Source organism: Rhipicephalus sanguineus, chromosome 1 (genome assembly GCF_013339695.2).
Source record: "Rhipicephalus sanguineus isolate Rsan-2018 chromosome 1, BIME_Rsan_1.4, whole genome shotgun sequence".
Taxonomy (NCBI): domain Eukaryota; kingdom Metazoa; phylum Arthropoda; class Arachnida; order Ixodida; family Ixodidae; genus Rhipicephalus; species Rhipicephalus sanguineus.
In genome coordinates, this window is record NC_051176.1 from 107,706,935 (window position 1) to 107,731,285 (window position 24,351).

The 24,351-nt window shown below is 44.2% G+C and overlaps 1 protein-coding gene across 1 annotated transcript in view; it reads right to left on the reverse strand.

The window, feature by feature from the left end:
- LOC119395312 (zinc finger protein 595) overlaps positions 1–24,351 on the reverse strand; it is a 42,863-nt gene that overhangs the window by 14,390 nt on the left and 4,122 nt on the right. Inside the window, exons 2-3 of the mRNA XM_037662490.2 lie at positions 15,534–16,084; positions 3,350–4,204 (exon numbers count right to left, since the gene is read on the reverse strand). Coding sequence (XP_037518418.1) covers positions 3,350–4,204; positions 15,534–16,084 — 1,406 coding nt within the window. The remainder of the gene's footprint in view (positions 1–3,349; positions 4,205–15,533; positions 16,085–24,351) is intronic.

Consider the following 24,351-nt stretch of genomic DNA (forward strand, 5'->3'; position numbering starts at 1 on the left):
CGACAAAATGGACTCTTGGGGCTCGTGAGATAAGCCCTCCTTTACCTTGACGAACTCTGAGACATTGCGCGGTCGATATGAAAAGCCATGTTATTGTTTTATTCTAGTATAGTGTTTAGGATGAGGATGTTTGCAACATTTAAGGATTGCATACACAGGTGTTTGGATCTATTATGTATTTTTCTCTACAGCTTTGCGTTGTCTGCTGTGTGCCCACATGTATTTCAATTATGGTTATTATTAAATAAGATGTTTTTGTAAAGTAAGAAAGCTCATTTCCTCTTTTCCTTCCGGGCCCCAGCACGAATCCTTTTGAGTAGATGATTGTTGAGATGTGCGGCCATGAGCGGGTGAGTGAGCACAGTGGTGGTATGGTGGCCAGTTGAGAGACAGATCGTGTAAAAGGACAATGTAGCCTCCCCTCTTTGGCAGTTGGTAGCAGGGGGGCACCTCACTGCACCCCCATGAAGCCGTCCGGGAATGGGGGTGCACGAGCCCCACTGCCCCCTTCATAGTTGACACTTAAGGTCGATTCCTTTCTTTAGTGCTTCGTGAAGAGTATAGCATCAGCTAAAGATCTCATCAGAAAATTGATGGAGGAATTTCAGTGTTTGCTCATAAAAAATGGTGGACAATTCAGGCAGTGTAGGAACACGAAAAGTTGAGAAAGCCGTCACAGCTCTGTAAATGGCCACTCTGCTGAGAAACCCCACCTCAGTCAGCAACTCCCTGCAAGATGCCTCGCACCTCAGCTACATCCCTTCACTATTAGGGGCAGATGCTCTGGGTTGTCGCGGCACCATTCTAGCCTCATTCTACCATCAAGGACCACAACGACAGCATCTTGAAATAGCGCAGTAACTGACACGTGTAGCAAAGACTAACGCTACAATGGGGCACCTTCTCAAGTGCTATCTAGGAGGCCCTCCAGTTGTCTTGATTGTTGGACCCTACACCTGCAGGACTACGAGAGCCACGTGCTGTACTGCAGTGGATGACAACATTCGGACGCCGACGCCCTCTCGCGCTCTTCCCTTGACTGCCGACGACCGCTGCTTTGTACTGAGCTTACTGTTTCGTCCATCGTCCTTGGCACCATCATCTCCGAACAGCGCAGGGACCCTTGGATTGCCTCGATAACAGGCTTGCTCTCCGATTCCATCAACACTACCAACCACGCGAGCGAAGCGCCGTCAAGCTCAATATTTCGCCATTTGCGACGACCTCCTCCACCAACGCAATTACAGCTCCGATGTGCACCAGTGGTTGTTAGTACACTCAAACCTCACTATAACAAAGTCGCATCTGCCACGAAAATAACTTTGTTATATCCGAAAATTCGTTATAAACGTTTATTTGTAACACTGTAACTATGACAAGACTATTCTTCATTTACTTCGTTATAACCAATAATTCATTATATCTGTGTTCGTTATAACGAGGTTTGAGTGTAGTACCTTGCAGCCTGCGTTCCAAAACATGTGCAGCGTTCCACGCTGATCCACAGTGTGCCCACCATGCAATTTTCAAGGCTTACCAGAGCCTTCAACGGTGGTACTGAGGGGGATGTACCGCTACATAGAGAAGTTTGTGCACTCTTGCCCCGATTGCCAGCACCGGAAAACTTTACCCCACCTCTCACCAGCTGGTCTGCACCCTTTACCTTGCCCTAGCAAGCACTTTAGGGTGCGTAGGCATCAATCTGTACGGGCCCCTTCTAATGACAGCTGCTGGAAACTGCTGGGTCATTGTGGCAGTTGACCACCTCATGCAATAAGCTGTGACTGCTGCACTTCCAACAGCTACAGCATGCGACGTTGCCTCCTTCCTGCTTCGTCGATTTATCCTACACCACGGACCACCCCAGGAGCTGCTCAGTGGCCGTGGCTATGTCTTGATCTCCAAAGCAGTCAAAGCTATTCTTAAAAAGTGTCACATGGTTCATCGCACGGCTACAGCTTACCACCCTCAAACCAATGGCCTTATAGAGCACTTCAACCGCACACTCGGTGACATGCTTTCAATGTATGTCACCTCTGACCACACAAATCGGGATGACATTCTGCCCTTCGTCACCTACACGTACAACACCGCTGCTCAGAGCGCCACTGGCTTTTCACCCTATTTCCTACTGTACGGTCGGCACCCGTCGCACACCATCGACACTATTCTACTGTACCGGCCGAATGCTTCTGAGTATGCGCCCATATCTGACACGGTGAGACATACCGAAGAGTACCACGACTTCACACAGGCCTTTGCCTCCAATGGCCAAAAGCGTCAGAAGCGGACTCGCGGCGACACTATTTCTGCACCCACCCTCCTTCCTGGAGAGCTTGTGTGGCTCCCTACCCTCTCCTGGAGAGCTTGTGTGGCTCCCTACCGCTGTGCCTGGTCTCTCCTGAAAGTTGCTGCCCAAGTATGAAGGTCCCTATCAAGTCGTTGAACGCACATCGCCCGTCAACTATATGTGAGTGAACCCCTGAACCGTCTTCGGACATGCGCTGTTGTGGACGCAACATTGAGCGTCTCAAACAATACTATGATCCACTCATAGTGACAAGCTGCTAGGTCGCCAAACGGCCCCCTTTTCGTCCCCAGGGGTAATTGTAGCGAAGAGTAACGCTACAGTGGGGCATCCTCTTAAGCACTATCTACTGGGTGTGTCGCTACCGTGCATTGCTCGTGGACACCACTCGTGGTCGGTGTCCATGAATTGAGCCGTTGGTTGAGCTACCGGTCGACCCTTACGCCAGCGTCCAATAAACGGCTTTACACATGCATGAATCTAACAGACTTAACATCACTCAAGCGCCTCTGCACAATGTGCTGTGTTGCGAGATCAAGCTAATGGAACACAATGCTTGGTGAAAAGCATTCCCATGCAAAATCATAATATATACTAAACCAACAAGGAAGTTAACTATTGAAATTTTGCTAACTACATAGTTAATCACAATGGCTTCAAGGAAAACCTATGCATCTCTGTTCATACCACATCAAGCAGAACCAGTATTTCTTCAGGGCTGAGAAATCGAAGCTGTAGTTCCCCTTCACAGCGTTAGAAGCATCTCAAAGTACATTCATCAAGGTCTATAGTTGTGGCACGAGACAGACTGCTAGACTAGATATTTCTGGCATTTAACGGTGGTTTAGACTACCACCAGTTGTCAATTCTTCAAGAAACAAAAGTATGATAGCTCTCAAGCATAATGAATGCAGCCCTAGCATATTAAAAAATGGTAAAAAAGCACCACAAATAATGTCTACAATGCACTTTTAAAACAAGGGCTTTCAACAACTGCAAAAGGATTGAACTCTGTAAATAAGACCTAAATGGCATCCTCACCTGCAGGCTCCTTACGGAGACAAACGTGCGTCCACAGTCTTCACATGTTTGAGCAATGGTTGGTCCATGGCGCTCTGTGTGCCGTTCCAGTTCCGGAGCTGTTCTAAACAACATGTTGCATTGCACGCACTTTATGCCATTACCATTTGCATGTAACTGAGTGTGTTCGTCAAATGAGGCATTTGAGTAGAATACTCGTGGACAGAGTGGACAAGGACACTTCACCATTTCACCTGTCTTGTGCGCCCGTGCTTCATGAGCAAGCAGCTTTGCCTCATCCGGGTAATAGTGCGAGCATCGGCTGCATTTGAGCCACTGTGCCTCTGGGTGATCTGACATGTGCACCCTCAAACCCCTGTAACTGTATGCCACAAATGGGCACAGCTCACACGGGTACTTTTTCAGCTTAGCAACCAGAGCCAATTCATCAGGTGAGAGGTCATTAATGTGCATGGCTGCTAGGTGCTTGTGAACTTCTTGGGCAGTTATAAATTTTTTACCACAGTGTGAACAGGTACAGCATAGCCGTGCATTGTGGAACCGCCATATATGCTTGCGCATATATATGCGGTTACGGAATTGACGGGAGCAATGTGGGCATTGAAGCCACGGTTTGTCATCGTGCAACGTCATATGGACCTTGAGTGTGGCAGCAGTGGCAAGCTGTTGACCACAGGTGGGGCACAAGAACAACTTTTTGCGCACACCCAAGTGAAGCTGAAGGTGAGAGGAGAAGCTGGGCAGCGTGGTGATGCGCTTGTCACAGAAGTGACAGCGGTAGACAAGTTGATTGCCATGGTGGTCCAGCTTAAGAGTATGCCAAGCCCACTCATGCTCCTCTCGGTCTTTTTCCTCCTGCAATGAAAATCAAACGAGGTGACAGTAACTGTTGTTCGGACAGCCCATGACCATTTCACACGAGTACGTACAGTGCTCATGAATTGAAACATGGCAATTTAGGAGTAATAATGCACATACTTTCATTTCCAGTTTCTTCAGTTTGTGTCGTATCATCGTAATTTCGACTAACACTTACATCAGAGCCAACGCTGCCTTCAGCAGCAAGATTTGTAGCAACATGACATGGTTATATCGAGCAGCTGTGCATACACCACTTGTTATGCTAAATGTTTTGATGTCTTGGTTCAATCCATGACAACTGTACATCTGTTTTCAGCAGTTCTCTTCATGCCACTTTACAGCATTGATCCACATTGGTGGAAAACGATTGCATTACTTTTGTCTAGGATCTTAGTTTAGAAAGCCATTCCTGTATTGTATTCCTACAAATGAAATATAACCAGAGTCCTTCAATACTTTTACTGGTCATGAAGGTTCCGCGAAAGTTTGATATAGGGACAGGAGCAGCCGCTAGGGGTGCCCTCGCCCGTGTGGGGGCATCGGTGCGGAGCCGGCGCTGCAGTTCTACGGCACGCATCAGAACTTAAACACGTGAATAAATGTACTCATGAACGTTGATTATATCTTCAGAGCAATATTACCTTCCAGCTACATTCGGGGAAGTTCTAACAAAATGCAATTTAGCGTCGAATGAGCCCTTGGAGCACGAAATTCGTCGGCAACAAACGCATGCTGCCTCCACTGTGCGATATACTACCGCTATAAAAGCATGTTTCTTCCGTTTTCTTAAAGCATCTAGTGGAAATCTGTGGATGATCCAGAGTCCTTCAATGGCTCTGGCCGATCTTAATGCCTCGCGGAAGTACAGTGGCTTCAACTCTTGAACGCGCATACCAAACCTTTCAGTTTATACACCTGGTGTTTGTATACAAAGATATCTTAAAGTAGCCTCGTATTTATCTAATCAAGTCAGTTTGAATGAATCAGTGCTTTGAATTTAGCAATTGAGGAGCACCAAGGAATACTTCATACGGCTTTTCTCTGGTTTTGTGTTTTCTGTTGCATTGGTTTATCACTACGGCGCCGTGCCGCATTTAAAGTTCAGTCGCTCATGCAATACTGTGTAGTTTTCGTAGTGCTTCTTTACTATTTTCAAGGCGGAAGCCTTAGATGCCTCATCAAACGCGAAAATTGACCGTCGGCGAAGGAGGCGTCCCGCTTCGGCGGCGTGAACACGAGTAATGCAAAAAATCATCATCACGTGATGACGTCATCATATGACGTCACAGATCGGCAAAATTTGTGATGTCATCATGACGTCACGTAACGTGGCGTCACACGATGACATCATGACATGACATCGTCGCTTTGCATTGCCTCCCGATCATGGAGGCAGTGTAAAAACAGGCGAGGTGCAGAAACCTTGCAATGCCTCCTATCCTGGGGGCAGTGCAAAACCACCTTAGGTGCAGACAGCTTTCGGAGGGGAGTGGGGGAGGATCAATACATCGACTGAAGAAAAAGAAGATGGCCTTAACCATTCGATTAGTCTAAGGCGAATGCTTAAGGGACCCTGTGAGTTTTTTCCGCTCTTCATGCGACTTCCACTAAATTATTTTTCTTTGTTTCCGTCATTCGTAAGCGTCTCGGTCTTCATCAGGTGTTGATTACATCTACAGTTTGTGTGTCAGAACCAGGCTTGTTTTGCACGACGGTTAGGAATTCTTTATTGCTTCACCAAATTCAAACCTTTTGATACCGGCACTCACAACCAAATAATTTTATTTAGTTCAGATGTTTGCTCTGATACACATGCACAGCACATACCTCTTGTGTATCTTTTGCATTTTTGTTGTGTAGGCGGGCCAGCTCTGGACGATTTTGCACCAGACGAACACACCGGGAGGCCGTCGAAAATCATGGGCACAGTGTCCGGCAAAAGTTTCGGAACATCGCACTGCGACGTCACAACACCACCTCCGACTACCCATTGGTGCTTGCGAACAATGTCTCTCTCATCGAAGTGCTTTTCGTAGACACGCATATGCGGGGAAATGTCAAACCATCGGTTTCTCGTCGTGGTATGGTGCGCTTCCACATTTCCTGCAGTTCGCTGTCTCTAGGCAACCAGAGCACCGACACTTTTTCATGATTTCCCTTGTATCCTGATCGAATCCAGGGTACGCAGCAGGTACGCGGCATCCGTTCCGACCCTCAGACATAACACACTAGGCACAACACAGAACATAAGGTGAAAACTGCACGCTGATTCGCCAAGATATTGCACTGACACAGGCAGCCACCTTCGCTGTCGTCTGCCTGATGCCAATAGACTGGACGCAGCGCCGCGCCGCGGCCACCGCTTGCAGCGCACAAAGCTCCCCCATAGAGTTACGGCGAAGCTTCATGATCAGTAAAAGTATTGAAGGACTCTGATATAACCTCCGATAAGCAGGCAAATGCTGCATAACTGTTATAGCATCAGTAACAATCGCAATTATGTGACCTTGCAGTGTTCTCATTTTTATTTTGTCTAACCAAATTTCACAGCATTTAAGTGAAGGAGCTGAAGTGGCAGTACGTTTTACAGTAAACATCTTACACCTCTCACACTGAACAGAAACTCCTGTTTAGATAAAAATGTTGCACAGTGCCCTCAGAGTTATCTCTCTTCCCAGAATGCATGTGCATCTTTTGCACTGAAGTTGAGACCATGCAATTCTATATCTAAGGAGCAAGTTTTTGTGTAGTGACATATTGCAGCTTACGTGAAGCTGGTGAGTGTGCAAGGCATACGCACATGGAACAAGTTCTGAGGATGGTGTGGGCTTCCAATATACACATCAAACTTGTGGTAAAGATGAACTGTTGCTCCACTTGGTTTCTAACTAAAAGCTGCTTAGTGCATTGAAGCACAAAGTAATGGGAATGCCCATGCCTTTTCACAGACACTTTGGGAATGATTACCTCAAAACTGTTGTCATACAGAAAATTTATCCCGAGTAGACACACACTGATAACTAATTGACTGAAATTTGTAAGCTGCAATATGCTATAATTTGCTTAATTAGAAAGTTAATTAGTAAGTTTTAATTGGGCCTATTAGACATTTCAATTGCTTAAAGACTACAATTATGCTGTATTTCACCAGCAATTCTTTCTTTTTCAATTTTGTGTTCTCTCTGTCCCACCAGGCTTACGAGCCCTGGTCGACCGATAGAATAGCATCCTGAAAAAATAAACATTCTTAGCCACTACAAACCGTGTAGAAGGACTTATCAACCCCCCACACCCCAAACTCACAAGAGAAGACTCTGTTATTGCAGAAACTTCAGACCGGTACATTCCCACACGGTATCCTTTTTCACTCCACATAACCAGTAGATCCCGAAATGACTCTACATTCAACTCTGCAACAAATACACTCTACCATATGGTATGAGAGTGTGGGCATAACCCATCGATAATGCTTATCACAGGACCAAACGCTGAGCGGTGGGAGGCCCAGCTGACAAGCTCAAGGCTGTCAGCTCAGGCCGACAGCACCCTGTACTAGGCACGCCGCCCACTCGAATTACTCTACTGTCCACTCTCTCCCTTGAATAAAGTTTATTCCTCCTGCTCCTCTCTAAAAGCAACACCTGTATACTAGTATACCTATGTCAAAAATGCATTTTTTTATGCTGGTATTACAAGAAGTTCACTTATGAGAACTGTGAAGCCTTTCTTTGATTCTCATTAAAAGCAATGACTCACGTTACATTCCTTCTTTTTCACTACACTGCAGTGAAACTAATCTATGGAGACTGTGAAAGCCCACCCTAAAACATCAACAACTGGGTGCTGTGCTTCTCTACAATGTTGCACAGCCTACGTGAGTGTTGTAGTTTTCTTGTTCTTAACAGTATTTTGTAAACTTGTGGAATGTAGCATGAGTTTACTACTTGAGCTAGATTAGAAACGGATATTATTCCCATGAGAAATGAAAACAAGTACACTCGAACTCGCATATATCAAACTCACAAAGCAAGGGTGTTAGTCTGATATATCGGATAATTTGATATACAACTTTTAGTGAAATTATTGCATTTTCAGTGCAAATTTTGGTGTGCAAGTTGACTTCACAGCACTGCTTCACAGTAATGTAAGAAACCCACCTTCACGGCAATACGCAACATTTTTTTTTTTCCGTAGTTTGTAGTTGTGGATGCGGGGCAATATGCAGGGGCAGGTTACACGCAAGGAAATACGGTACAGATGCTAATAGCTCCTCAAAATCTTCAAACGCAGCTGTGCGTACTCATCGGGCACTGGAAGCGTGTACTCTGCCTTGGCCCTAATGTCGGCCTTGTTTTTAAATATAGTACTCGGTGTGCTGCTTGGGATGCTGTACGCAGCAGCAACGTCAAGACTTCTGTTCTTCCTGTTCGACTGTACTGATTATCACCAGCTTTGTGGAGAACAGCAGGTTTTTCAGTTTTACGGCATCAATCGCGCTAACAAAACGAGCGCAGAAGCGAATGGCGACCCTGCACGACGGACCGGCAGTGCAACGAGAAATCATGGGGGAAAGCCTATAATGAAAAGCGGTAGTTTCTGGCAATACCACCACTTGCTCTCCAAAATCCATGCGGAAAAGTCTCCTTTTGTGAGGGAAAGCCAACATCTTGGGACGTTTCGTATTGCTCGATGTTCAATATATCAAGTGTTCCTGCTATATTTGTTCGATATAGCCATAGATTTTCCTATACACTGATGTCAAAGAATTGCCGTGTTCAAAAATAGTCCGATATAAAGGATAATTCGATTTATCCAACTTCGATATATAGTCGGGTTCGACTGTATATAATTTCAGCACACTTCTGCATACTAACTTTAAACTAATTACTATTTACAAATTGTATCTGGTGACTTTGAAAGCGATATCCACTTGGAACAAATACTGATTATGAGAATTGAAGAAGTTCATTCCCAAAGTTTGTGACAGAATACACTGATGTTCCAGTAATTTTCAAGCTTTATTACATCAACGTTTTGTTTAAAAAGAAAGGTGGAACACTATTTTTATTGCACGCTTGACAACACTTATCTCAAAGCTGTAGCTTATTTCAAAATTTCTTTTAAGTTGATGAGCAGTGTAAAACGAATGGCTTCAATTTGTATACAGGGTGTTTCAAGAAATGTGTCCAACCTTCTAAAAAAATCAGGAAAATGCGATATTTGATTGCTGCCTTCAGAATCGGTTTTTCTGTAGTGGCAGGGATTTTAAGATGGTTAAAGAAATTATTTGAGGCTGTAACTAAAAAAGTTAAATTAAAAACTTTTTAATTAGTGGAGTTAGGTGGTTGTGTCAAATAGGAGAATTGAAGTCCTTCTGCCACAAACCCAACCCTACTTTGAGATTTCGAAAAAGTGGCATCTAGTGATAATTACGAAGTAATGAAGTTCAACCAAATTCAATGGCGAAACCTAAACAGAAACATGGGAGAACGCAACTGCCATATTCTTCTGAGACGTCCAAAATGAGTGAATTACTTTTTCTGTAGCGCTAGGCATCTGAAGATGGTTAGAGACATGACTTGAGACAGTAATTAAGAAAATTAAATTAATTAACTTTTTAATTAGTGGAGTTAGGTGATTGTGTCAAATTGGGGAATTGAAGTTCTTCGTGCCAGAAACCCATCCCAACATTGAGATTTCGAAAAAGCGGCCTCTAGTAATAATTACAAAGCAATGAAATTCAACCGAATTCGATGGCTTTCGCTGTTGAAAGCCGTTGCATTTCGTTGAATTTCATTATGCCACAACAATTACTAGAGGACGCTTTTTTGAAATCTCAAAGCTCGGATGGGTTCCTCGCATGAAGAACTTCAATTCTCCCATTTGGCACAATCACCTAACTCCACTAATTAAAAAGTTAATTAATGTAACTTTCTTAATTACTGTCCTAAATGATGTCCTTAACTACCTTAAGATTCCTGCCGCTACAGAAAAAGCAATTGTGAAAGCCCCGAGCAAATATCGCATTTTCCTGATTTTTTGCAAAGGTTGGACACATTTCTTGAAACACCCTGTATTTTAATGTGTGCACTAAAGTTATTTGTTAAGATGCTTATTAGCAAGATACATTTAATTAGGGATACTTGTTTCATGCCAAGAAAATGCCTAGTTTGAAAGAAAATCCCGTTTTAATGGTCAACCTACCGTTAGCACAATTCAAACCACTCGCCTCCAACAACGGGCTTCTGAAGTAGCATTCGCCATGCCCAGCTTTCACAGAACAGCCGGCACAGCAATGCTTCAGAGCACAGCACAGTGGAAACGGAACATGCATCGTTCTCAAGTGCAACTTCAACTTCCTTTTTTCTATGAATGAGACTGAAATGCACAGGTTGCATTTTATTCCATCTTCACAGTGAACATTTCATTTTAATGTTGGTCGGTTTGAGTACTTGTGATTAATTGTACCGAGGGGCTATTACATCATTGGGCTTGAGTTCTAGAATGTCTCACTGGTGTTTAATTTACTTTAATTTCTTTATTGCTAAAGCCCTGCCATGTATATTGACATTTTAGAAATTCTCAAGCCTTGACCTTTCCCTCTGACATAAAATGTTACTTGCCTTTAGTGTCCCTTTAACACATAAAAAAAAGCACCATTACTGTGTGTACACAGTATATATCCGTGTGTTGGCTCAAGGCAATTTAAGTATGTAATTGAATTTTCATCCCTTTCTCACTGCTCACTTTCAATTAACAAATTCAATGGCATCGCCATTGGGTAACAAAACAAAAAGCCCAAGGCACATAAACAAAACAATATGATTAGGACATAGAAAAAATTTTATCATTTAAAGAACAAATTGCAAAAACAACACTTTCATTTCAGAAAGAACTGCGCAGGGGGTGGGTGCAGTGAGCACAGGACGGGGTGTATGCTCCCAGATAGATGCGGGAAGGAAATAAGGGGAGGGAAGAGTGCGGGTCTGAAGGCAGCGCCATATTTGGTGAAAATTGTCCAGGGATCGGTGGGATGGGCTGGCGTTCGGCGTGATATGCCTGGGTCATCCTGTTGAACGAATGCATACGCTCGCTGGAAGAACCTGACTCTGATTCTGCCGCCGCCCAGTTGACAAGACCTCGGGCGTGGTCATTGGTGGCTTTGTTGCCGAGATTCCCAGAGTGCGCAGGCACCCAGATGAGCTCCACACGGTGGGCTGGGTATCTGGTGGGCGAGCTGAGGATGCGGAAAGCGGTCTCGTGGACTCGTCCTCACGCAAAATTTAGGATTGCGGTTTTCTAGTCGGAAAGGACGTACCGTGCATCAGTGTGTGAGGGTAAGCGTGACTGCTGCTTCTTCCGAGGATTCTGGGGTGGATGCATGAGGCAGGTGGAGAGTTGCAATGGGTTAGAGTGTGTGATCAACGACTGCAACTGCCATGTCTGCACCCATGCAAGCTGCATCCACCCATACGGCATCCTCTTCAGAACCATAATATTTGTGGAAAGCTTTTGCACAAGCCTTGTGGCGGGCCGAATGGTATGCGGCATGGGTATTTCTAGGGAGAGGCTTTACTATGAGCTGTGTGAGCATGGGTTGGGGGACTGGTAGAAGTGTGGGGTCGGCTGCTGGTACGTGAATTTTGAGGTTGTCAAGTATGTAGTGTCTGATGACAGACTGAGCTAGGCGAGTGTATTGTGCTTGTCTGTGGGCCTCTATGAGTTCATGTGGAGTGTTATGGAGCCCAAGCTGAAGGAGTTTGTGTGTTAGAGGGGAGGTGTAGGGCCACCTTGTAGGCTTTACGTAGTATGGCATCCAGTGTGGCTATTTCTTCTCGTCGAAGTCGCTTATGGGATTGTATAAAGGAAACGGCTCAATATGAAGGCATGAATGAGACAACACAAATCGTGTTCCTTCATGCCATGCTGTTTGCCAGAAACTCTGCAGATGAGGTGCAAGAGCGCTTCAGTCGCCCGCTTGAGTTTCCGGATAGTGAAAGTGTTACAGCCGTTATTTTGGATGTAAAGGCCCAAGGTCCAGAGTGGGTCGGCCTCCGGGATATTCTCCTGGAATGCCGGGCGGACCCTACCCCACGGGGCCCAGAGCCACTGACCACATTGGAGGAATGGGAGACCCTGCTGCGCTCGACGGGGCTGGCCAAGCAGAAGATGCCACTGACCGGGCTGCCCACGTAATGGAACTGCACAAACTCATGAACGCATAGCACAGTGGGGTCGTGCGGGGACCCTGGGACATACGTGCCTGAATCCTTTGGTCTAATAAAGTTTTTCCTCTTCCTGCGTAGGGTTTACCTTTGAGCATCATATTGTCTTTTTTTCTAGCTGGCACCTCAAGTAAACATGGCACAGTTAAAGAGATTTCAAAGATATGCTTATTAAAGCTAAAAAGAAAGGTGCTACTAACAGAGCACAGTCCGGTGCTTGCATTTTGGGGGTGTGCGAAAGTTTGAAACTTTTGAATAATGAAATCAATTAATTTACTGAGTCCAATCATCAACTTTGATAGGCACCAGACCATTAAAAAATTAAAACAGTTATCTAAAAGTTTTTTTTTTCAAATACCTCCAATAATTGATAATAATTGCTGGGGTTTTGCGTCCCAAAACCATGATATGGTTATGACAGATGCCGTAGTGGAGGACTGGAAATTTCGACCACCAAAGAGCCAGTAAACAGGCTCTGACTTTTTTTATACACCTCCCAAACAAGCTTGCTAATTCGTGCAGAAGGCCACAGCGATTACATCTTGAGAATATTACAACACTGCATACTGCGCAGACACTCCACTGCGAAAAACATTTCCTGCGCCTGACCAGTCCTTTTCGCCCATGCAGTGATGTAATCTTGCCCATAGACAACATTACGTAGCACCGGCTTCGTTGATTTGTCCTTTGCAATACGAAATGGAGCCTTGGCGCTGCGGTGATGCAGTTTTGGCCATGAAGTCTGCATCTTCATTTTCCTGCACTGCCTTTTGCCGTATTAGTAGAGCCCTGAGACTACCGGGATAAGCGGCATCGCTAGAACGAAAGCCTCCAAGATCAAGAGGCGTCTCGAGACTTTACCGCTAGGACAAGGGCACATGTGCAGTGGCATGTGTTTATCTTGCCAGTGCCTCGCACCCCTCTCACTGCGCTTTCTCACCGCGCCGCTCTGACACGAGCGACACGTAGAAGAAGCCTTGCTCAGTCACTGGCTGTGTGCCGATGGCATAATCGCTAGCATTGTGTTACGTTGCCAAAGTGGACATGGTCGCGACAAAGGGCTATGCCTACCTCTCTTTGGTGCCGAGGAGAGCGGGAAGGCTGAGCGAGAAATTGAAACCAGCTGGAGCAAGTTGTTCCTGTAACATCCTTACTACAGCACCTATCTGCAAAGTTCTTGAGGCAGCATGTTTACACCGTATCAGTATGCAGTTATGTCTCCATCACAAATTTTGGACCGAAAGGTTGTTTACTGGTTTTTTAAGGGACCATGAAACAATTCTGACAATTTTGTACAAACACATTTAGCCCGTTAAGCAAGTCTGAAGGATCATTTGCAGACGAATTGAAGCTCTCTGTATCAAGTGTGTATTTTTTTACAAGACTTAGAACGTGCAGATCGCAACAGATCACAGTGGCTCAGCCAAATAAGTTTTCAATTTCTTGTTTCCATTCTACTTAAATTGTTCCATTATACGTGGCACTGGCGACCGATCTGATCGGATATGTCCAGTCTATATTACCGAACCTCTGGGGGACAGCAAGAGTCCTGCTCTATGTTGACGCAAGCTGCACTATCAGTATTCATCTCGAGGTTTCTTTTCTCTGACACCATAAATTGCCCTAGCTGCGTCGTATGCAGCAAATCGAGCGATTGGTGACCTGCAAAGCTGCGACGTCATGTAAGGCATGTAAGGAAACTGGCAAGCAGAGTCGCTTCAGCTCGTTGGTGCAGTGAGCGTCGGGCTCTCGCTATCCGATCGACACAAGGATCCATGCATCTGCAGCTTAACTTCAACCCTGAAGACCCAACCACATTGCCAGAGTTTATGCTTATCAGTGATTGTACTCAAATACTTTTTGTCTGTCCGCATACTTGGCATTTGAAGATTGTTGGTGTATAATAGAAGAAAATGGGAAGAGCTGGAAGTGTTGCGGCACCTGCTGGAGCAGATCTCAACCACTCCACAGTGCACTTCGTCTCCGTCGAGCACATCACACAGTTGTCGCTGGTGACGACAGCGACGGCTGTGCATTGTTCTATGAGTTAAGGAGGAAAGGCAGAGTTGAGAAGGATGGCCACATATAATTGTCCATAGCTGCCTTCATACAAGGTGCTTTGCATAATTTATGGTGCAAATGATTTGATGATGCTGTAGCCTAAACGATGACAAAATTTTAAGAAATTTTATAGTTTCAGGGTCCTTTTAATGTGCACTTAAATCAAAGGACATAGACCTCTAGCATTTCGCCTCCATCGATATGCGGCCGCCGCGGCTGGGACCGCGACCTTCGGGTCAGCAGCCAAGCCCCATAACCACTAGACCCCTGTGGTGGGTAAATACTTCCATGTCATCGACTGCATGTTCCCAAATTCAATTGAAACAAAAATGGCACAAATTTCATTCAATCCACCGTGAAAATAAGATACTACAGCATGCTACGATATTAGAGTAGTATTTGCAAACGTGGTATCTGTGCTCTCAAATCAAATCAAATCCTAATATGTTTCATTGCAACATACACGATTTAATAGTGGCACCATCTGTACAACCATTGATACTACAGAAAAGTGCTTTTCTTTTTGTTCTGCCATTGCAGCAAGGTTTTCTGGTTTGATTGTGAAGGTAACATAGATTAACTGGGCAACACCATCCTCATAAAGTTTGCATGATAATGCATGACAGCATATGCCAGAGTTGGCAATGTGCTTAATTGCTCCTAATTCTCCCATCGCACCTTTAATAAATGACCAGAGCAATGAGCAGTGCAATGAGAGAAAATCCATGATGTTTACACTAGGATCTGAAAAGTGCTTGATTACTTGACGGCTGTGCATTGTTCTATGAGTTAAGGAGGAAAGGCAGAGTTGAGAAGGTTCAGTTACTATGTTCAGTTAGAATACTACGTTCAGTTAGAAGGCTATACATTATTCGCAACCTGCACACTGGAAAAATATTTCATGTTTGACTTGCTTTTGGCGCTATTCATTTGTATCCAATTTGGTCTAAAAAAGAATAGCTGCCATTCACACACCCTTCAGTCTTTCATTCATACCATAATTAGCAACACTTTTCCATTTAACATGTCAAGCGTACCTGGAATATGAGCGAGCACATTGTGCAACCAAATGTCTTGGCCTCAGGGTGCACACTCTGTAGGTGCTGAGTGAGTACCATGTCAGACGATGTGGTGAAGCTGGAGCAATGCGAACAGTGAAGCTCAAGTCCAGGGGTGCGGCTTAGCATCTCAAATGCACCGTCTTGGTGCTTCTTACCCACGTGTATGCTATAAGCATACTGCCGCTGGAACATGTGTAGGCAGTACTCGCATGTATGAATCTTGGTGCAGCCAGTGTGCGCACGACGAATGTGAAGAGAGAGCGCTACATCACTTTCAAAAGATGCATCACACTGTGAGCACATGTGCCGGCCCCCAACGTGCTTCATCTTGTAATGGTACTTCTGTGCCCAACTGGTGGTAAAAGCCTTGCTGCATGCTGGACACTTGAAGCACTTGGCACTCTCTGGTGGATTGAGATGCCCCCATACATGGCGCTGACAAGGTTGCCGCGTTCGAAAGCTCTTGTCACAGATGCCACAAACAAACTCGTCCACATCGTAGTCACCCACTGGCTCGTCATCGGAGGCTGCAAGACGGTGTACACACAACATATGGTCAGCATGGGATCTGAGCAGCAGCTGCACTACCAGCACGTTGATCTAAATAGCTGGTCCATGTTTAAAATAAGAACTGTCCAACAGCAAAGCAAAAAGAGACAGAGAAACACGTAGGACCATACTGGATACACGGATGGGCAGTGTGTGTACTAACACCAGTGCTTTTTTTTTCTTTTTTAGAATGAACATTTTTAAATCACTTGGGGCACATTTGTACAGTAGTTTGTTTGGGTTGATTATCTTCAAGAGGTGAGCATTACTTGCACAACTAAATGCAATCTCCATATAAATAATTATCAAGACTTGCTAATTGCCTTTTTAATTATTCACTTCAAGGGACATATTATAATAGCAATAAAGTAATAGCTATGTAGAAGTGCTTGCGCTACATTTTCAACTCATTTTTGTGTTCAGTTATGGTCAAAGCCCTCTGAACGCTAATGCTAAAAGCACTAATGCTTTTTTTGGCCTGGCAAGTGTAGTGCACCCTAAATGATGTAACATAATTATTGTTTCTACAAACCAGCTTCAATTTCGGTACTGTGTCATGATATATTGACTCCATTCTATGTCTGCAACTGGTGTGGCTGCCACAAACAAAAAGCAGAGGGAATGTGCACAACACTTTATTGTATTTTATTTTTATAAGCAAAGTCATCATGCCTAGCCTGATTATTGCTACATGTCATCAAATCTTATTCTGCATCACAACACCATGATAATGTCGGTGATGCTAGGTTTGGCATTTCGAGATTGATTGTAATAAATTACATAATTAGTCTTCCAGCCTAGGTACTTAAGAGGATCAAGTGGAAAGTTTTTGGCCTGACCCAGAAGAATTTACTTTTAAGCATGACACTGTTGTAAGTTTAAGAATGAGTTTTCTATGTACAGTCGACTGCAAAAGCTTATGGACCACATAACTGCATGTCAAGCTAGAGTTACTGTATACAGGGAGCTTTTGTCTTTAGACAAGGCAGATTTTTATATAAAAATCCTGTGACAGTAAGGCTGCTGTTGTTTTTGCAAACGAACTCTACGTCGAGGCGGAAATACTTTACTGCGACAGAAATTACTATTGCGACTTATTAACCAAAAACTCATTATTTAACTTCGTAATCATTGTCTAAATAGCAGTCGTTTATATTATAAAGTTGTAGTGCATGACAATTTACGGTATACCCATATTTTTAGACATCATAAAAGTTGCATGTAATTCGAGATATTCATCCTCAAATTTTAAGGGCGATATCAAAAATGACCGCACCCGGCGCACATGAAATGTGACCACTCTGTTATGTCAGACCGGAACTACCCATGACAAGGAAGTGACGAAATTTGAATGAAGGCGCGTCATGACTGCATCTTCGCATGAAAAGCGTCTACAGATTGCCTTACCTTTGAGTGTGGTGTATGGCACTTATCTGTTTCTTTCGAGTTGTGCATAAGAAAACCGCAATATCAACCTTTTCTTTCGGGAAGCATAAAAATCAGGGGCAGCCACTACGGCTCTTCCTCTTGCAGATAGGCGAAATAATTTTTCGCACCTCTTAATAGTTTAAGAAAAGAAACAGATAAGCACCACACATCACACCAAAAGAATAGGCTGTCTCCTTGTGTATTTCAGAAAGCTTGCCAATTTTCCTGACCAGATTCTGCTTTGGCAGGCGTTGAATGAAATGTGAAGTGTATGAAGAGTGTGTGAAATGTTAAGTCTGAAGCACATCTTCTCTTCGGCCACACACAGCTAGACATTTTCCTTTCTCTTTATTTCGTCGGCACAGCCATTCCTTATATCAAATGGTCGCGTTTTGCATGCCTATCGCCACTTCATTTGGTAGGATTATGCTTGGCCATTTCTGTGTTCCGTACGCGCAGTTGCAAAATCACACTGTCTTCAATTCAGTACCATAGGAAGTGCTATATGTCAAGGCTTCTAGCGGGGATGCGAAGGTGTATGTTTCCCATTTGCCCGAGGGTGAGGAGGAAGGGTTCAAGCCGGGTTAAAGTGAAGTGCCCAAAATAAGTCTGTCATTCTTGTAATCAAAGTTTGGACGTTTGTTTGTGCTACATTAGTTCCAGCATTATACTATACATACGTCCAGAACAAAACGCAGCCGCTGCTACTAAGACACGCGGACAGATGGGGCTGGGCAAGCACCCCACCCCGCTTATCCTGTCTTGCTTTCCTGTAACTGATGTCTGCTGCGATGTAAACAGGCACCCTGAGCCCTGAAAACACATCTTTCCGGCAATGGATGAAAAGAGGTGGTGACACAACTGTCGGCAGTCATCAATGCACTCAGAGGCGCACTGCAGTGTACAGTTAGGCTCCACTGTAACAGCTCTATTGACCATAGCAGACGACAAAGACAATTGTGCCGCCACTTGTGGCGTCATCTGCAACTGTTGCTTGCATGGTTTCTGCTGGCAAGTGAGACTTGAGGGACAGCAGTCTCCATCGTGTCACCATCACATGCAAAGCTGCTCACGTTTTAATTATTGCAATTTTTGAGGTAGCTGAGGTGCCTTCAACACTGCTGATGAGTTCGTCATCGCTGAAGCATCTTCGCAGATGCATTCAAAGCTGCACTAAACCTTGCTGTCACTTTTAAACCTTCGTATTCAAAAGCAAAACAAAAATTTTTCTGTTTGTGTACCTTTATGTATGCATTTATGTAACTGCTCTAAATGAAATATTGCCAGCAGGCGAAAGTTACAAAAGTAGCAATCTGCACAAATTTCAATTACAAGATGGTGGACCTATGTGCAACTCTGGCTCCCTTTGGGAGCCTTATACAGTACTCGCTGTCAAACTGCCGGTTCACACCCCCTAGCGGTATGCTATTTACCATCAAAAACAGCGTTTGGCCGGAAATGGGTCTTGTTATTCACTAGCACATCAATTTTCTACTGCAGCGCAGCACACTGTTAGTTTGTTGTTTTCATGCAAAGTGCTCATCTACATTAACGCCGTTGCATTTCTACTTTGACAGCAGTATCACAGCAATCATAATGTGCATCAAGCAGTGTACCACTTGGTACAGAACATGGTGAATATTAAAAAGCCAATCAGCTTGTATGAAGGGTTGCGACTGGTAACAGTTGTATAAATATACTGCTCTCGAGACAGAAGCATGCAGCCATGGCTGCCAAAAGGTGCGTCACATTAAAAGAGAAACATAGAAAATATTTGTGCTTAGTGAGGAAATAAATAAGCTATCGATTATAGAAGGGATGCGTCTTTGGCGCTGCGCTACTGTCGATTGTCGCTGACGTAGCGGAAATGCCGCGAAGAGGCTGTTGGTCACGTGATCCGAAATCTTTTGCAGTTGACTATACCTCCTGCCATATTTTATGTTTCAATACTGCACGTGAAATTCTGAGGTACCCTGGAGGTGTCTGTGATGAACAACACATTGTTAATTATGCTTTCACTTGTTTGTCTTACCGGAAAGGTTTAACTCATGAAGGCATGAAAACTACCTCGCAGGGCTCTTATATTTTGTATCCGGCAGTGAAACAGTGGGTGAACGCAGAGGACAGTTGCACATTGATAGGTCACATTTAGCCCCTTGACCATTTTGGACGAGCACAGTTCGTACTTGCCAAACTGTGGCCTAACCGATTTGGATGAGTGTGGCTCGTATGCTTGAGATATTATCTCCCCATGAGCGTTTTGAACGAGACTCACTCGTTTCCAAGATAGTTCGTGTGTCACTTCACAGATGGCAGCACTTCCTTTGCAATTTCTTTTAACTGCCATTTCACATTTTTTCGCGACATATATTTATAAAATGTTGTCTAGTGAAGGTGACACGTGCATTGCTCGTGCATCGTAGCTGAAAAGAAGCTTTTCGTCATCATACAGCTCTTCAGGCGCTAATTATTGAGATACCGAAGTTTATTTTGGTGACTTGACGTGTTACATTTGCCAGTTTCTTGACGACATTATTTCGTGAATCCAAAAGACACTATTAGGCCATGGGACAATAAGCTTTGTTATGCTAATTTGACCTAATATATGCTTCAATTTTTCTATCAGTCAAAACATACTTTTCAGAAGCAAAATATTCAATATCAAGTTGAAAAAAAATAAACGTTCTGGACAGAAAAAACTCATAAACAAAACGGTTAAGGAGTTAAGGCTACATGGAGTGCTTCAACAAACGAAAACATCATGAGAGTGCACAGCGTTATACAAATAATGCCGGACTGCTGAAGCGATAGAGGAATTCTTTGCAACATGTCTATGCACCATGAATGGGCAGTTCAACTTGCCTAGATGAGTTGCAATGACTTCCTGTCACTTGGGGATTTGCCATGACCATGCCACGCACTTTCGTAATGTTGAGGGGGGGGGGTCCTCCCCTTCTGTATACTCGTGCGTGTTTTTGGATGAGTGTACATATATAGATCCCCTTGAGGTGCAACACCCACATACGTGGACACAACTACTTTTTGCCAGTTCTTTGGACTAGTGGCCAAGAAAGAGCAGGATGCATTGAGCATAGGATGAATTGAACATTCTGCACAACCACTGTGTCTTTCGTTAACCTCACTGTGCTTTGTATGACTGCAGCCAACCGAGTTGGTGAGGACACTACGAATTCCGGTACATCGAACGTGGACACGCCTCGCAAGACCAGCGTCAAAGTATTTTTCTTTTCTCTAAATGAATACAACGAAAAACAATTTGCACATGCATTTTGAGCCTACAATTTCATTCCTTTTGTGTAAGAATGGAACACGACTGATGGCAAAATAATTAAATATTTAATCACACTCTAATTAGGATTAATGACTAACTCTCACAAAACAACATATTAATTTATTTTCTTTCTTGGAATGTAATATCAAGTGCCTTGGAATTATGTTCTACGAATCTGACACATTTGCAGAGAGTTGATCATCATTTGCGTTCGAAGGGGATATACACACAATGTACACACATGGGCGGGGGGAGGAGAGGATGAACGGCCCAGACCTTGCCCTTGCTACGGCAATGCTTGTCAATGTGCGGCTGTCATGCACATTTAAATTCATTCACCTACCATTCCACTGTGACATACAAACAGCCCTGCAAGGAGTTTTTCATGTCTTCATGGACTTGTTCAGTGGTGAAACCTTACTGGCCCAAAAAACAAATCAATGCACAACCGGCAATGTGCTGCTCAATGCAGAAACTGACAGCCTACCTCAGAATTTCAGCCGTATATTAAGTGCGCAAAGTTAAAGCACGAAATGTGGCAGAAAGCAAGTGCAAAACTTACTCTTGAAGTTGTAACAGTTTCATACCTCAGAAGTAGTTTCTTCTGGATTGGGCCAGAAATTTGCCAGCTGGCCTTTGTAAAAGTGTAACACTTTTACTGAAGAGAAATGTGCCAAAAAAGTTTACACATGCTCAAAAGTATGTGTCAATACTCCTTTATGTCAGTAGTGTTCTACACCATAATATATTAACGTGTGAAGCAGCGCACGGAGACAAGGCAAACAAACTAGGGAAAATATGTGCCAAGCTCGATCACAAATTGTCACAAAAAAAAAAAAAAGGATCGGTTTCAGTGCACCATTAAGCATGCTTCTCCATTTGTCGAATGTAGGACTGCAGTTGTTTATTGTTTGTTTATGTCATGTGGAAAGTTGTACATTGGCCAAACTGGCTGGTGCGTCAACACAAGGCTTTAATTTAGAACACAATAGATCACTAAAAAATAATGCATATTCTCACATTAGACAGCATTGCTTGGAATGTGGTTGCACACAGCTGTTCCCTGAAACTGAAATGCTTTCCAATCACAAGGATCAGTGGACCAGGGAAGTGATTGAGGTCTTCCATATCACTAAAAGAAAAGAAGATTGCATCAGCCAAGCATCAGTAGTTATAAGCGAATGCGAAGTGTCTTTTTTGGAAGGTTACCGAAAAACTGTTGTAATTTGAACGTCATGGTCACACGTGGTACGCTTTTATGTATGTATATTAACCATGTTTTTGTTTGAAATAAACTAGTTACGAGTGCGGCAGTGGTCCTGTCTCTTCGCTCCTTTTGTGCCTTGTCTCCGTGCATTGCTTCACACATTAACATGAACTATCACCAACTCGCCCAACTGTCAACTTTACTGATCCTATACTTTCCTTGGCATTATTGTCTGTTAGTTCTCATTAATATTGTGTATAACAAAGAAAAACGAGCCCTTAAAATTTCCACTTCATTCCTTCATTCATAGCGAGGGTCTCGTTCTGGAAGACCTGATGCTTTCAGGTAGCATGCGAGGGATTATTAGTCAGCTGCCAGCTCGTAATAAGTTCACGTGCTACGTGACGCCAACAGGCAGAAAAAGAATGTTCTACACTCGCCGTCATGGCTACTGGCGGCGCTGACTGACGCTCCCACGTTTAAATACACATATATACCCCATAAAGTGGACGGGGGGATGGCCGCCACGGTAGCTCAGTTGGTAGAGCATCGGACGCGTTATTCGAAGCTCGCAGGTTCGGTCCCTGCCCGCGGCAAGCTATCTTTTCGTCCACTTTTCTTTCTTCACATTTACATTACATTTACTACTAATAACGTCCCCTATACTTTCCTTTGCATTGTTGTCAGTTCTCATTAACTTTACTGACCGTAATATATACAACATGATTAAAATAATGGTGCGTAAAAGGGTACCAGTAGGAAATGCAGTTTTCACTTCAATGGGTGGGCGAACTAAGTCACTAATCATTGCAAATTCAGATCTATAGTCACACTTTTATATTTAAAAAAAAAAAGGTTTTTTGCTGCCAATTCCATGTTTCCCAAAATGTTCGAGCGGAGAAACAGGGTGTAATTAGACAGTGCATACAAGTCATGTATGTCACAGTTTGAAAACCTAGTTTTGCAGGGACATGAATAAACACTAATGCTTCATGATATTATTAGTCTAGTGACAGCAAGTAGTATTGCTTGGTGTCAGCCTGCAGCTAATTCTGAATATGAAGGCAGAAAAGAGTTAAAAAGAGCTATACATAATATTTGGGCAGACAATGTCATTTGGTGCATCTACAAATCACACAATAAATATAAGCTTAAAGGGGTACTGACACAAATATTTTGGCCTCGCGTTTTTTTGCTGCAATGTGTTGCTGGGGGCCTGTTAGTCATAACACGGCACATCGTTTGCTGCAGCGCGCGACAAATAATTAATTACAGGCTCCTCATTACCGACCAGTGTCAGTTTCGGTTTCAAGAACGACAAGCCTCCGGGTGCAACTATCACCACCTAGCGGCTGCAGCACTCGATCACGTCAGCACACAGAAGTGTGACGCACTTCCGCGCTGTTCGCGTCGTCTCCTCGCATTCGCACGCTTGCCGCACGTGCTACGCGATGTCGTCGCCTTAATCGTCCTCGTTGTCGTCTTCCTCCTCATCGTCGTCTGTTGGCGACGATTTCCTTGAGACACCAACAGCGCTGCGGCGAGCGCGTCAAAACAGAAATGGCGGCTACGACGTCATCATAACTTGTTGCACCGGCTACAACGGTTACGTAGGGGAAGTAGGGGGGTCACCTCGGGTCACCTCCGAGGGTGTCAATGCAATAGGTGCGGCCTATAATGCTGGATCGCGCATGCGAACTTCAAAATTCATATAAAATACCTTCCAAGCTTTATTCGCTGTCGATATTTTGCAGATGGTACACGCACGTACACGGAAATCGATCCAGCAGGCTATCTCGGCCGCGAAATTTTGTGTCAGTACCCCTTTAAAGGGTCAGTAAACAGGCTTTGACTTTTTTTTACGCCTCCCAAGCAAGCTCTCTTAAATTGTGCAGTAGGCAGCAGCGATCACATTTTGAGAATATCACAGCGCAGACACTCCATTTCGAAAAACAATTCCCACGCCCTTCTCCAGCACCTGACCAGTCCTTTCCACCTGTGCAGAAACGTAATCTTGCCCGAGGGCAACATTACGTAGTGCTGACTTCGTCGATTGGTCCTTTGTACTACGAAACAGCGCTTTGGCCTTGCAGTGATGCAGTTTTGGCCACGTAGTCCGCATTTTCATTTTCCTGTGCTTCCCTCTGCAGTTTTGGTAGAGCCGAGACTACCGGGACAAGTGGTATCACCAGAACAAAAGCCTCCAAGATTAAGAGGCGTCTCGCGGCTTTACCAGTAGGGAAAGGGTGCATGCACCTTGGCATATTTGTTTACCTCGCCAGCGCTGCACCCCCTCACACCGCGCTCCTCACCACGCT